This window comes from Myotis davidii, unplaced genomic scaffold (genome assembly GCF_000327345.1).
Source record: "Myotis davidii unplaced genomic scaffold, ASM32734v1 scaffold1618, whole genome shotgun sequence".
NCBI classification, from domain to species: domain Eukaryota; kingdom Metazoa; phylum Chordata; class Mammalia; order Chiroptera; family Vespertilionidae; genus Myotis; species Myotis davidii.
This window is the reverse complement of record NW_006289227.1, coordinates 204,816-217,675: the sequence shown is the minus strand read 5'-3', so window position 1 is coordinate 217,675 and position 12,860 is coordinate 204,816. Positions and strand designations below refer to the sequence as shown.

The window sequence follows — 12,860 nt, the reverse complement described above, 5'->3', positions numbered from 1 at the left end:
TCGCGGTGGCTGCCGCGCTTTCCGGCTGCCACGTGACTTCTTCCCAGCGGGCTCCGTCGGCGCGTGCGCACCTTCCCCACCCGAACTGGACCATCAGCGAGACTAAAAGCTTAGCGGAGCCAACGCGCTGGCGCCGTCTCGGGGCGAGGGGCGGGGCTAAGCAGTTCGTGGGCGTCGCGCTTTAGTCCTCAGGCCGTGCGCGCGAGCTGGCTAGGAAGGAGGCGGACCTCCGACGGGGTGCGCGCAGGTCGCGTTGTTCGCCGTATTGAACTTACAAAACTGTTGGGATGCACGTAGTAGCCTTCCATTTGAGCCGTGATCCAAGCTCCGACGGCCTCTTTCCCCCAGGCCTTGGGCCCCCCGCGGGATCCTGAGCTCCATAGTTTCAAAAGCCTGAAACTGGTCCCCATGCTCAACCCTAATTCTAGGGGGAGGGGCCCGCAAAGCTGTTGGGATGGTCTGCCCAGGAGGGACAGGGATGAGGGACCCCTGAATCCCGCAGATTGGCACCCAGTTCACAGACTACAGTATGTTGGGTGAAAGCGAGCTCTCCATGTGTGTCATCATAGGTTATGTGGATACAGATTCTAAACACTGCAGGCATGAATGCACAGGCATGTGTTATATATGTGAAGGTATGTGCTCTGGGCTCTAGGTACACCACATGTGTGCACATGCGTATCCAGGCATGTGCACGTTGGGTTGGTCTGCACACCACACAGGGGGTCCACGACTAAGTGCATGTCTGTGCCCAAGGTGAGCAGTGATGTACACTGAATGATCAGGCCCAGCTCCGGCTCCCTGTGCAGACCTGCCATCTCTGGGCTGTGGCCAAACCCTCAAGCACTCAGCAGAGGTTCAACTGTGGTTTTTAGCCACCACCCAGAATGGGGGCAGGGGTGCCGAGGTACCCATCAGGACACACTTAAGATAGTTTGCATCTGATTTACATTCTGTCCAGGGCCCTGAAGGTGGAGAGGGGTCCCGTGGGTCCCAAAGCAAGCAGTCCCAACAGGCTCTCAGGGCCCAGGGGACTGGGGGTGGAGCTGGCTGCACAGCCCTGCGCTGGGGCAGGAAACGAGAGCGGGGAAGGGGGAGGCCACAGCCGGTGGAGGCAAGGCGGGTGCAGGGTGTGTGGGGAGGGAGGGAGGTGCCAGCACTCCAGCCCTGAGGCCCTGCTGGCCCCTGGGCGGAGGCCCAGCTCCGGCTCCCAGGAATGGACCTCGTGGGCCCCGACATATTTAATAGGGACCCTCGGGACCACTACGACCTGCTGCAGCGGCTGGGTGGTGGCACCTATGGAGAAGTCTTCAAGGTGAGGACCCCCTTCCTTCTCCATCACCCTCCAACCAGTGGCCTTTGTGGTGAAGCCCAAGAAGGGGAGGGGATGAGAGAGGGTCCCAGTCTTTGATGCTGGCTCAGGCATGCTGAAGAGGAGTTCGGGGGAATGGAGACAGCCTGACTGTCAACTTCCCTTTTACAAGGCTCGAGACAAGGTGACGGGGGACCTGGTGGCACTGAAGATGGTGAAGATGGAGCCTGGTGAGGAGAGGTCCCAGGAGATCCTTCCCCACACCCCACCCCAACTTCCTAGGACACCGGGCTCGCCCGCATACTCCTTCCCTGCAGTGGGATTTTCTCTCCTGGCCTCTTTGCAGATGATGATGTTTCCACCCTTCAGAAGGAAATCCTCATCTTGAAAACTTGCCGGCACGCCAACATTGTGGCCTACCACGGGAGTTATCTCTGGTGATGACCTAAGACCTGCCCCCATCCATGACCCCCATCCTGACCAGGGTACCCCGACCCTCTTATCCTGGGCGCTCCTTTTAACTGAGTTACCCCTAACTTAATCCCCAGCCCAAAGTTCTGCATTTCTCACCGGAACATCCCCTAATCTAACCTTCATTCAGAACTCCCATTTCTGACCAGGGGTCCCCAAATCGACCTCTTCATAGTAACCAAATCTGAAACTAAGTTCCCTAAACTAACCTTTCATCCTGTGCTTTGGTTCCCCCAGTTTCACTCTCTGCTCTTTTAATATGAACCCCTGAATTACCTGTCCCCCACATTAATACCCCAGATGCCCCAATAATGACTCTGTCCCTCAGACCTGGCACCCTGGGCCTCTGTGTCCCCTCTAACTTCCTCAACCTCTGAGATCTCTACCCTATCTTCTACGTTAGCATGGGACAGCAGAGGGTGCCCTAGGTCAGGAGCCAAAGACGTGGGTTTGAGTCCAGTTGATCTGAACATACATTTCCTCTTTGAGCCTCAACTTCCCCATCTATAAAATGGAAGTGGGATAATTTCACTCTGTGGGCAAGAAAAGTTAGAGATGACTGCTGTTACATTAAAAGATCAGAGCCCTGGCTGGTTTGGCTCAATTGGTTCGAGCATCCTCCCGTGCACTGGTCATGGGTGTGATTCCTGGTCAGGACACATGCCTGGGTTGCGATTTAGTCCCTGGCCAGGGGTCAGGGCACATGTGTGTGGGGGGGACAACTGATCAATGTTTCCCTCTTTCTCTCTCTCTCTCTCTCTCTCTCTCTATATATATATATATATATACATATATATATATATATATATATCCTTTTCCCCCTCTGTAAAAGTCAGTGAATATATCCTCTGGTGAGGATTAAAAAACCCAAATATGTCAGAACAAGACAATGAGCCAGAGGCTGTCCAATAAATAATAATTTATCACTGCTATTATTATTATTACTGCTGTTGAACTGTTGTAGGCTGCAAAAGCTCTGGATCTGCATGGAATTCTGTGGGGCTGGTTCTCTTCAGGACATCTACCAAGGTGAGAGCAGGGCAAGGGACCCAGGCAGCCTCTGCCCCTCCAATCCACCTCTCCTGTCTGTCTGTGTTTGTGGGTCCTGTAACTGTTTATTCTGGTCTATTTTACATATTTTTTTTTCCCCCGGGCCCTTGGCCCTGGGCCCTCCCCACCAGGACCTGACAGCCCCAATCTGTCTGCATGCAATGATCTCCTCTACTTCCCTCTCCCAGCTTCCTCTGTGCCTGCATTTTCTCACCAAGGTCTATTCATGTTTGAGTATTTCTGCATTTCTGGCTCATAGGAGGTGCCCACATTTTCACTGAACGAGTGATTCTCTCATCCTGCTTTCACTCTCTTGGAGAATTTTTTTATTTTATTCTTATTTATTTGTCTATTTTTCTCTTGGAGAATTTGAGGGTAGGGTGGAGTAGCCTGTGATCACCTCTCGACTTCTGATGCCCACTTCTCTCTTTCACCATCTCCCTGTCTCCCTCCATCCTAACACCTCAAGTGTTAGAAAAGGAAGGACTCCATTAAGAAGTCCTTGGGGGGGAGGGGGAAACTGAGGCCCACAGAGAAGAAATGACTCAGACAGCAAGACTGTCAGACCTGGTCTCTGTCTGCCTTTCTCTGTTGTTCCCTCTCCACCCTGTGTCTCTCTTTCTCAGTATGTCTGTCTTCTCACTTTTTGGTCTCTGACCATCTTTCTTTCTCTGTCTCACTTTGGATCTATTCCCGCTTCTCTGTCTGTCTGTCTCTGTCTCTCTGCCTTTCCTCATTTTGAAAAGTCCCATCACCCCCTGCTCAGAGCCCTCCCAGAGCCTCCATTTCCCTCTGAAAATCCCAAGCTCCTTATCGTGGCCCATCAGTCTGACACCACTGCACCCCATGCTGAACGGCCTCATCTTGTCTCCCTGAGGCTCCACTTACTTTGCTGCTCTCTAGACCTACCAGGCACCTCCCGCCTCCCAGGTCTGCACTGGCTTTTGTCCCCCCTCCAAGCAGGACTGCTCACATCTTCATCCTGTTACCTTCACAGAGTGGCCTTTCTTGACCAGCCTGAGTAAAATGTCGTAGCCTTCCCACACGTTTCCTGTTCATTCTTTCTTGCTTTTTCTTATTATTTATTAGCATCTTGCGTACTGTATATTTTACCTCCTTATCTGGTTTACTGTTGGTCTTCCCCACTGGAATGTTCTCTCTGTGAGGGTAGGGATCTGTCTTTTTCGTCTACAGCTGTGTCCCCAGTGCCTACCGCACAGTAAACACACAGTAAATGTCTGTTGAATGAATCTCTGTCCATCTGGCTTCTGGTTCCCTGCTGCCTCTCTCTGTTGCTGACCACCCATTGGTCGCCCCTCCCACTTGTCTCATCCCGTGCCTGTATCCCACTCCTCACATGGTACCCTCTCGGACAGTTTGGGCGGGGACCAGGAGCTCTTGGGCCAGGTTTCCTAATTCCCAGACAACATTGTGCTCGGGTGACCTTTGCAGTGACAGGCTCCCTGTCAGAGCTCCAGATCAGCTACGTCTGCCGAGAAGTTCTCCAGGTGAGGAGAGGCCTGGGTGGGGGCAGGTCCCTGCTCCAGCCCCCAGGCTCTCACAGCCTCCTTGTTTACCTCCCTCCCCAGGGACTGGCCTATCTGCACTCACAGAAGAAGATACACCGGGACATTAAGGTGGTCTAGGGGCAGAAAGGTGGCTTTGGGGCGGGGGGGGGCGGCAGGAGATGGGAGTGGTATTTAGAGGGCTCAGGGTGATATTGAGCTGTGGGGCCAAGGGGGAGAGGCTAGGGGTGGTGGTCTCTGACAGCCTCTAATCTCTCCTCTGTCCCCAGGGAGCCAACATCCTCATCAATGACTCTGGGGAGGTCAGACTGGGTAAGTGTGGCTGGGGGTTGAGGAGGTGGACTGGCTAGGGGCCCGAGAGGACCCTAGGTCACTGTCTCTCCCTCTGCCTCCAGCTGACTTTGGTATCTCAGCTCAGATCGGGGCAACGCTGGCTCGACGCCTCTCTTTCATTGGGACACCTTACTGGTGAGGGGTGCCTGGCAGGCAGCTAGGGGTAGAGTGAGGGGCAGCAGTCCCCGCCCCTTCCCCCCATCCCCATCTCTCAGACTCTTCTGGCTCCTTCTCCCAGCCTCTGCCTTGCTCTGTTGAATATTCTATCTTCCCTTCAGCTCTCTATCTTGAGTTTTCCCTTTAATTAGTGTTTGTGTTGATTTTTTATCCTGATCTCTCCCTGTCTGTCTTCTTTCTGTCTTAGTGTGGCCCTGTCTCTGTTCCTATCTCTCTCTGTCTCTCTCAGTCTGATTTCTTATCTCTCTCTTTCTCTCCATCTTTGATTCTCTCTGCACCTGGTTCTCTCTATTTTCCATTCTCCTCTCTCTTTTTGTATCTCTTCTCCCCCCACTCCCCACACCACTCCCCTCCCCCTCCTTTATGTCACCCTTGGCTCTTGAGGGTCTCTGCCCCCAGGATGGCTCCAGAAGTGGCTGCCGTTGCCCTGAAGGGGGGATACAATGAGCTGTGTGACATCTGGTCTCTGGGCATCACAGCCATAGAACTAGCAGAGCTACAGCCACCGCTCTTTGATGTGCACCCTCTCAGGTAAGCAGGTGTCGCTGCCCCCCCGCCCCCCAGGGCCCAGCCCTGACTCTAAGCACCCCCACCAGTCTGTTTCCCCACATCAAGATTCCCCTATAGGAGAGCCCCCATTTCCTGCAAACCCAGTCTGAGACCCCCAAGGATTCCCTCAACTCAGAAAGCCTTTTCAGTCCTCCACACCAGGAACCCCCAACTCAGGGACCCCCATCTTGAGCCTCCCTCTGCGACTCACATAGCTCTATAATGTGAAATGTGGTGTCCCCTGGAAGTGGCAACCCAGTGCATAGTCAAACCTAAGCCTCATTCTCATTCTGCCCCTCACTTGCTCTCTGCTGACTTTGGTGCTATTGAGGGTCCCTCTGGCCGCCACTGGGAGTCTGGACTCCACGCACTCTCCTTATTCTTGTAGAGTTCTCTTCCTCATGACCAAGAGTGGCTATCAGCCTCCCCGGCTAAAGGAAAAAGGCAAATGGTAGGAGGAGGTGATGAGAGGGAGGGCAGAGCCGGGGTTGATGGTCTGGTTGGTCTCTGGTCCCCTCACCCCAGAACTTGGCTTCTTTCTTCCAAGGTCTGCTGCCTTCCACAACTTTGTTAAAGTCTCCCTTACCAAGAACGCCAAGAAACGACCCAGCGCCACCAAGATGCTCAGTGTAAACCGCTCCTCCCCCAAACCCTGCCCAGACTCTCACCCCAGAATTCCCCAGGGCCACATGGCTCTCTAGAAAATTGCTGGTTTAGTTCCACAGAGCCCCATGGCCCTCTCAGAGTCCCTAGTCCTTCAGAATTCCCCATGATGCCCCCTAAGACCCTCCAACTTGTAACCAAACCCTTTCCCAAGACACCTTGAGTTGTTAAAACTCAAAAATTCCCAGGAGCCTCAACACCCATTCCTGGGTGTACACTGGAATGGAATTCCCCCAGCCCCACACCAGGATCCTTGAATTATGTTAGTGTCTTCAGACCCCTCAGCATTCTCCGGTCTTCTGCCAGTTCCCAGAGTTTCCTGCTTTCTTCCTCTGTTCCCCTAGGCAGGCTCTCCAGCCCCTGTTCCAACCTCTCCCTTCACACCAGCTGTCTGCCTGCTGACACCTTCCTCTCCTCCCTCAGCATCAACTGGTATCCCAGCCAGGGCTAAATAGAGGCCTGATCCTGGATCTTCTTGACAAACTGAGGAACCCAGGGAAGGGGACTCCTGTTGGTGAGACTGAAGATGAGGAGCCTGAGGTGAGGGGTCCTGGCAGACAGAATTCCTGGAACCTCCCAGCCTTTGCTCAGGCCAGGCCACCTGCCTGGAGTGACTTCCTGCTGCTGCTCTTGCAAGGACAAATGGGAGGGAGGATGGTGGGCTTGGCACAGGGCTGGGGGCACATGGGTTATGGGAGGGACAAGGGCTCCAGGCTGGGCCCACAGGGTGGTGGGGCTGCTGGAAGGGCGTGGCCTGACACAGCTGCCACTCTGCCCAGCCACCCCCTGCCATCCCTCGGCGGATCAAATCCACCCACCGATCCAGCTCGCTGGGGATTCCAGATGCAGATTGTTGTCGTGAGTAGAGAGGCCTCAAACTTGGGAACACTTGACCCTATAATAGATTCAAGAGACCCCCTTCACTCCTATATCACTCATCACTTCCAAACAGACCCCCAGAGACCCCAGAGAACCTCATTACTACCTGACCTACAAGGTGACTCTAGAGGCCCCACTGCTCTGACCTGCAAACAGACCCCTTCAGCCTTCCCATTACCACCCTGACTCCCAAAGAGACCTCAGAAATATGGCAGACCCCTGATACTCAGTGGAACCTGAAACGGAACACTCTATCACTACCTTAGCCCCTACCTCCCTAATCCCAAACCCAAGTGAGACCCCTGCAAACCAAGATACTTTCCTTTAAGTAACAGCTCCAATCCTAAGGTGCTGACCCCAAACTCCACAATTTTAGTCTATTTCTGAATCCATCTCCCCAGCTCACTGTGTGTTACCTCACCTCCCACCCCCAACTTCCAGGACGGCACATGGAATTCAGGAAGCTCAGAGCAATGGAGTCCAGATCTGCAGCTGACACTGTGAGATGCCCCTTCCCCCATCTGTCTGGCCCCAAACACCCTCCCCTTCACCTAGGCCAGTGGTCGGCAAACTGCGGGCGTGCATGTACAGTGCGATTGAAACTTCGTGGCCCATGCACAGAAGTCGGTATTTTGTGGAAGAGCCACACTCAAGGGGCCAAAGAGTCGCATGTGGCTCGCGAGCGGCAGTTTGCCGACCACTGACATAGGCTACTGCTGACCCTTTACTATTCCACAGGCTCTCTTACAGCCCCCTGAAGACTTCAGGAGCAGCAGTCCTAGGTCAGGGACCCTAAGGCTGGGAGGGGAGGGGGTTAGGATATATGTGGGAACTACCTGAGGCTTATGCCTGTCACTCCTCAGGAGGCACCTGTCGGAGTCTGATGATGACTACGATGACGTGGACATGTAAGAGAGGCCGGGCCCTCAGCTCCTCAGGCCCTCACCCAGCCCCTGCCTTCCTGCAGCCCCTGCCTTGTTTCTGCTTTGACCCCTACCTCAGCCCCTACTTTCTTCCCACCACTCATCCCTGACCCCTTACTGGGCCCTCAGTGGAGCCTCCATCTTCCTTCACTCCCAACCTATGACCCCAACCTGACTCCTAGCTCGGCCCCCACTCTCCTTCATTGATGTTTCTATCTCTCCCTAGCCCCGCCCAAACTCAGCCCTTCAACTTCCTTCACCTCAGACCCTTGACTCCCAAGCCCACCTTCCTTCCAACTTTTTATAGGACTTTTGATCTGACCCCCAACTTCAGCCCCCGCCTGCCCTCAACCCCAGTTCCTTCCAGAATGTCCTGCTCCAGCCTGGGCTCTTTCCCCATCTATCCGGCTCAGCCCTGGACCCTCTGCCACCTCCCAGCCCCCAACTCCTCCCAGATGTTGCTCCAACCTCCAGATTTCAACTGCAGCCCCAACCCTCAACCACAGGCCTTCATCTTTCCTCATCTCACAAAACCTGACTGGACCTTGGCCCCTGGGAATTTTCCCCATGTTAGACTAGACCCTGGGCCCCAGATCCCAACCTCAACCCCAGCCATCAGCCCCCAGCCCACAGGCCCAGTGTCAGCCTCAGGGCTCCCATCATGTCTGTAATGGGCTCATATGTGGCACTAGGAACCATGTGGGAACCTAAGCCACAGGAGCTCAGATGATCTGTGTCGTAGGTGGCTATGAAGATTTAGACTTGACACCTTGTCAGCACTTGATCTCCAAAGTTGCTGTTGTTATTGTCATCATGATTATTATATATATAATTGATCAGCTGTCTCCTGCACATCCCCTACTGGGGATTGAACTCACAACCCGGGCATGTGCCCTGACTGGAATCAAACCATGACCTCCTGGTTCATAGGTCAGTGCTCAACCACTGAGCCACACAGGCTGGGCTGTCATCATGATTATTAATTAGTCCTTTAGTCCTCAGCTCCATCACAGACTGAGTCACCCCTGACCCTTCTGACCTCAGACATGCAGCCCCAAACCACTCCATCCTTGTTTCCCACACTCCTACCTGCTTACCCTGTCTTTGTGTTTCAGCCCTACCCCTTCAGAGGACACACCTCCTCCACTGCCCCCCAAGGTGAGGTCTTAGTCAAGAGCTGGGGGGCTGGAGGCCAGGAGGTTAGAGTCCTTAGATGCTGGGATACTGGGCATTCTAGGGCTGTAGTCTGGGATACCAGGTCCTTTGAAATCTGGGAGATGGGACAATGAGCATATTGGGGTATGGGAGTGGCATTCATGAATCCACAGGTGTGCCTCAAAATATTTAGCCTGATGGACACTGGTCAGTAGCTGGTTACCCAGCATTAATCCTTTAGTTGCTGGAGTGTATTGATGGGGTGGGGATGGAGGGGAAAGTTGGAGTGGTGGTAGGAAGTTGTGGGAAGGGTCAGAGCTATGACCACATTTCCGCTGTAGCCTAGGCAGGGTTGGGATAGCAGGGTGCCCTCTCTCTTTGAGATCATCTAATGTACTACCTGCCCCACTTCTCTGTCTCCAAAGCCCAAGTTCCGTTCTCCATCGGATGAGGGTTCCGGGGGACCTGGGGAGGAGGGGCAGCTGAGCCCGGGGGTGCTGGTCCGGTGTGCCAGTGGGCCTCCCCCACGCACCCCCCATGTTGGACCTCCCCCAGCCACCAGGAGTCCCCATCTAACTGCCCATTCAGGTAACAGGGCAGGATAGGGTGGGAGGTGGGTAGAGGGGTGGGGGAGCTTTGGGGACTGATTATTCCCCATCCTGTCTCAGAGCCCTCACTCTGGAACCCAACCCCTCAGCAGTCTGACCAGCCCCCACTGTTGCCCCCCAAGAAGGAAAAGATGAAGAGAAAGGTGAGGACAGCTATGCTGAGGACTCACACCTCTAGATGGGCCTGGGGATTCGGGGTGGGGTGGGGGTGGGAAGACTAATAATGATATGTGACATTTGTGGAGCAGTTCCTCTGTGCCAGATACTGACCTCATGTCTTTACATGGTGTAAACCTTTACAGATAGAGGTAGATATTGTCTCCCATTTCACAGAGGGGAAACTGAGGTAGAGAGAGTTCTGTAGCCTGCCAAGGTCATAAACCTTTGGGGAGGCAGAGAGGCAGAATCTGAACCCTGGCACTCTTGCTCCAGAGCTTTAACCATTGCACTTTCTGTCCACTCCTTCTTTTTGCTGGATCTCCTGCTCTGCTCCCCATGACCTGCCCAGGGATGTGCCCTTCTTGTAAAGTTGTTCAATGGCTGCCCCCTCCGGATCCACAGCACAGCCGCCTGGACACACCCCTCCACCAAGGGTGGGCATTCAGGAGGGTAACAGGGAACATGGTGGGATGGGGAGGGACCGTAATGGAAGGTACAAAGTCAGGGACCAGGGAGGGTCTTAATAGGGTGCCGAGTGGCCAAGCTGAGGCAGAGAAAGAGCCTGGAGCTACAGTGGGATTTGGAGATCAAAGATGGTTGGCTTGAAGATGAGTTTGAGAGCAAAAACTAGCAATATTAGGGATTGGGGGCCATGAGTATTAGATACAGCAGAAAGGTCAAAGTTTGGGATACAAGATGGGGGACAGTTGGACCCCATTAACTCCATTAACCTCAGTTGGAGACTAATGGTAAAGAGACTAAGATCAGCATTTTGGGATTAGGAGTTTTGGGGATTAGATTATAGCAGAAAGGGATAGAGTTTGGGGATCAAAGATGTAGAGACAAGGTCAGTGAGAGGTTAAAGAAAAAGCACTGAGTTTGGGGAGTGTCACACAGAACAGAAAAAAGCCATATTATATTTAAGAGGGCCTGAGTTTGAGGATCAAAGCTGAGACAGGATTAGCCTTCAGGGACCAGAACTAGGGAGGAAAAAAAGAGGAACAGGATTTAGAAGGCTGTTTGGAGAGGCATGTCTAGTGTTTGGTCAGCACTGAGGGGACAGAGGGTCAGGATTTGTGGGGCAGAGATGGGAGAACCACCAGAATGTGGGAAGTCAGAGGAAGGTGTGAATGAGACCAGTTAGAGGGATGGGATCGGGGTTCAGTTCAGATTTGGGGACAGGCCGGGAGTATTGATGTGGGGGTGAGAGTTAGAGAGCTGAGGGTCAGGGCTGGGAGACAGTGTTTGGGATCAGACAGGTGGGGGTTTGGGAGGTCCCCCAGGATAAGGCAGGTCCCAGTGTCCTTGTGTCTTTCCTCCAAGATCAGCACCTGATCCTAGGGGCAGAGGAAGGCATTTTCATCTTGAACCGGAATGATCAGGAGGCCACGCTGGAGATGGTGAAGGACAGCTCCCAGGGTGGGCTGCGGGCAGGGGCTGGAGCTGGGGATGGCTGAGGTACAACAGGAGCGTCTCCCCCATTCTCTGCAGCTCTTTCCTAGCCGGACGACCTGGGTGTACTCCATCAACAATGTCCTCATGTCTCTCTCAGGTCTGGCCATCAGGGGTGGGGGGTGATGGGAAGGGGTTGAGGGTCGGTAGGTTGGGAGGTAGACAGGCACAGCTGATAAAAGCCTAGACTCCCCTTCACGGAGCCTGAGGTTCAATCCCAGTCACTCTCACTTGGGGCAGGAGACATCTGCTCCCTGAGTCTGTTTCCCCATCTCCCAGTCCCCACCTCTCAAGTCAGTTTTGAGGGAATTTCTACAATAAGTTAGTCTTTACCATTCTTTGATGTTCAGAGGAGAATTAGAACTTAGCCCACACTACTAAAATAGAGTGAGCAAGTTATAGATTAAAATTTGTTTTAATTTTATAAACACTTTGTGTAAAGAATTTCTAATTTGTGGGCTGTCATTGTTTTATAAACACTTTGTGTAAAATAATTTCTAATTTGTGGGGAATCTCCAAACCAAATAGGATTCATGAGCTAATTAATATCTGTGATGACAAACTTAAAAGTTTCTAGATAGGTTTCTTCTTAAACTTTGCAATGTGTATAACTTCATCTGGCTAGTTAAGGGTCCATAGTTCTTATGTGACTACAAGCACCAAAGGGCAAGGAACGTATTTCTTTCACTTGTCACTGTTACCAGTGCCAAGCACAGTGCCTGACTTATAGTGGGTGTTTAAAACATGCTAGGTGAGCCCTGCTGGCATAGCTCAGTGCTTGAGCATCAGCCTATGAACCAGGAGGTCGTGGTTCAATTCTCGGTCAGGGTACATACTCTGGCTCAATTCCCTGTGTGGGGTGTGCAGGAGGCAGCCAATCAATGATTCTCTCTCGTCATTGATGTGTGTCTCTCTCTTCTCCCTTCCACTCTGAAATCAATAAAAAATATATTTTTTAAAAAAACACAGGTGAAAAGTGCTTAAGGCTTCAAGGTTTGTGAATTTCAGAGAACGTGATGGGGCGAGTGAAGCTACCTGGAAAGGTGGGAGTGTCCAGTGTCCTGTAACTGCCTGCTTCCTGTGTGTACACCCACTGCAGGAAAGACCCCCCACCTGTATTCTCATAGCATCCTGGGCCTGCTGGAAAGGAAAGAGACCAGAGCAGGAAGCCCCATCTCTCACATTAGTCCTCACCGGCTACTCGCAAGGTACAAGCCCCCAGTGGTACCTCAGACCCCCAAAATCCCCTCTCCCTGCCTACCTTCCATTCCCACGTACCTTCTTCTGCAGGAAGAACATGGTCTCCACCAAGATCCAGGACACCAAAGGCTGCCAAGCGTGCTGTGTGGGTGAGAGAAAACCCCTGAGGGGCAGGGAGGGGGCTGGACTGGGCCAGGGGTGGGGTTTGGGCCGCACACACCCTAGGGGTTTGCAGAGTTAAGGCAGGGTGTCCAGAGCCTGGGGAAAAATGTGTGGCCTTTCGGGGAACGGAAAAGGGGGGAGAAGATGGACTCTATCATGTCCTTACCCTCCCCCACAGCGGAGGGCTCCAGCTCCGGGGGCCCCTTCCTGTGTGGGGCATTGGAGACCTCTGTGGTTCTGC

The 12,860-nt window shown here is 53.3% G+C and overlaps 1 protein-coding gene across 1 annotated transcript in view; it reads left to right on the top strand.

Moving 5' to 3' along the window:
- Positions 1 to 1,095: 1,095 nt before the first annotated feature.
- Positions 1,096 to 12,860, top strand: part of MAP4K1 (mitogen-activated protein kinase kinase kinase kinase 1) — a gene marked incomplete at its 3' end in the record, with an annotated part of 16,953 nt that continues 5,188 nt past the window's right edge. The window contains exons 1-25 of the mRNA XM_015562424.1: positions 1,096 to 1,315; positions 1,485 to 1,542; positions 1,659 to 1,749; positions 2,748 to 2,812; positions 4,286 to 4,341; positions 4,423 to 4,470; positions 4,629 to 4,671; positions 4,755 to 4,827; positions 5,269 to 5,400; positions 5,807 to 5,869; positions 5,966 to 6,047; positions 6,505 to 6,621; positions 6,861 to 6,939; positions 7,402 to 7,460; positions 7,699 to 7,742; positions 7,824 to 7,868; positions 8,999 to 9,041; positions 9,464 to 9,626; positions 9,707 to 9,789; positions 10,155 to 10,239; positions 11,129 to 11,205; positions 11,297 to 11,357; positions 12,357 to 12,465; positions 12,548 to 12,606; positions 12,798 to 12,853. Coding sequence (XP_015417910.1) covers positions 1,217 to 1,315; positions 1,485 to 1,542; positions 1,659 to 1,749; positions 2,748 to 2,812; positions 4,286 to 4,341; positions 4,423 to 4,470; positions 4,629 to 4,671; positions 4,755 to 4,827; positions 5,269 to 5,400; positions 5,807 to 5,869; positions 5,966 to 6,047; positions 6,505 to 6,621; positions 6,861 to 6,939; positions 7,402 to 7,460; positions 7,699 to 7,742; positions 7,824 to 7,868; positions 8,999 to 9,041; positions 9,464 to 9,626; positions 9,707 to 9,789; positions 10,155 to 10,239; positions 11,129 to 11,205; positions 11,297 to 11,357; positions 12,357 to 12,465; positions 12,548 to 12,606; positions 12,798 to 12,853 — 1,890 coding nt within the window. The remainder of the gene's footprint in view (positions 1,316 to 1,484; positions 1,543 to 1,658; positions 1,750 to 2,747; positions 2,813 to 4,285; positions 4,342 to 4,422; positions 4,471 to 4,628; positions 4,672 to 4,754; positions 4,828 to 5,268; positions 5,401 to 5,806; positions 5,870 to 5,965; positions 6,048 to 6,504; positions 6,622 to 6,860; positions 6,940 to 7,401; positions 7,461 to 7,698; positions 7,743 to 7,823; positions 7,869 to 8,998; positions 9,042 to 9,463; positions 9,627 to 9,706; positions 9,790 to 10,154; positions 10,240 to 11,128; positions 11,206 to 11,296; positions 11,358 to 12,356; positions 12,466 to 12,547; positions 12,607 to 12,797; positions 12,854 to 12,860) is intronic.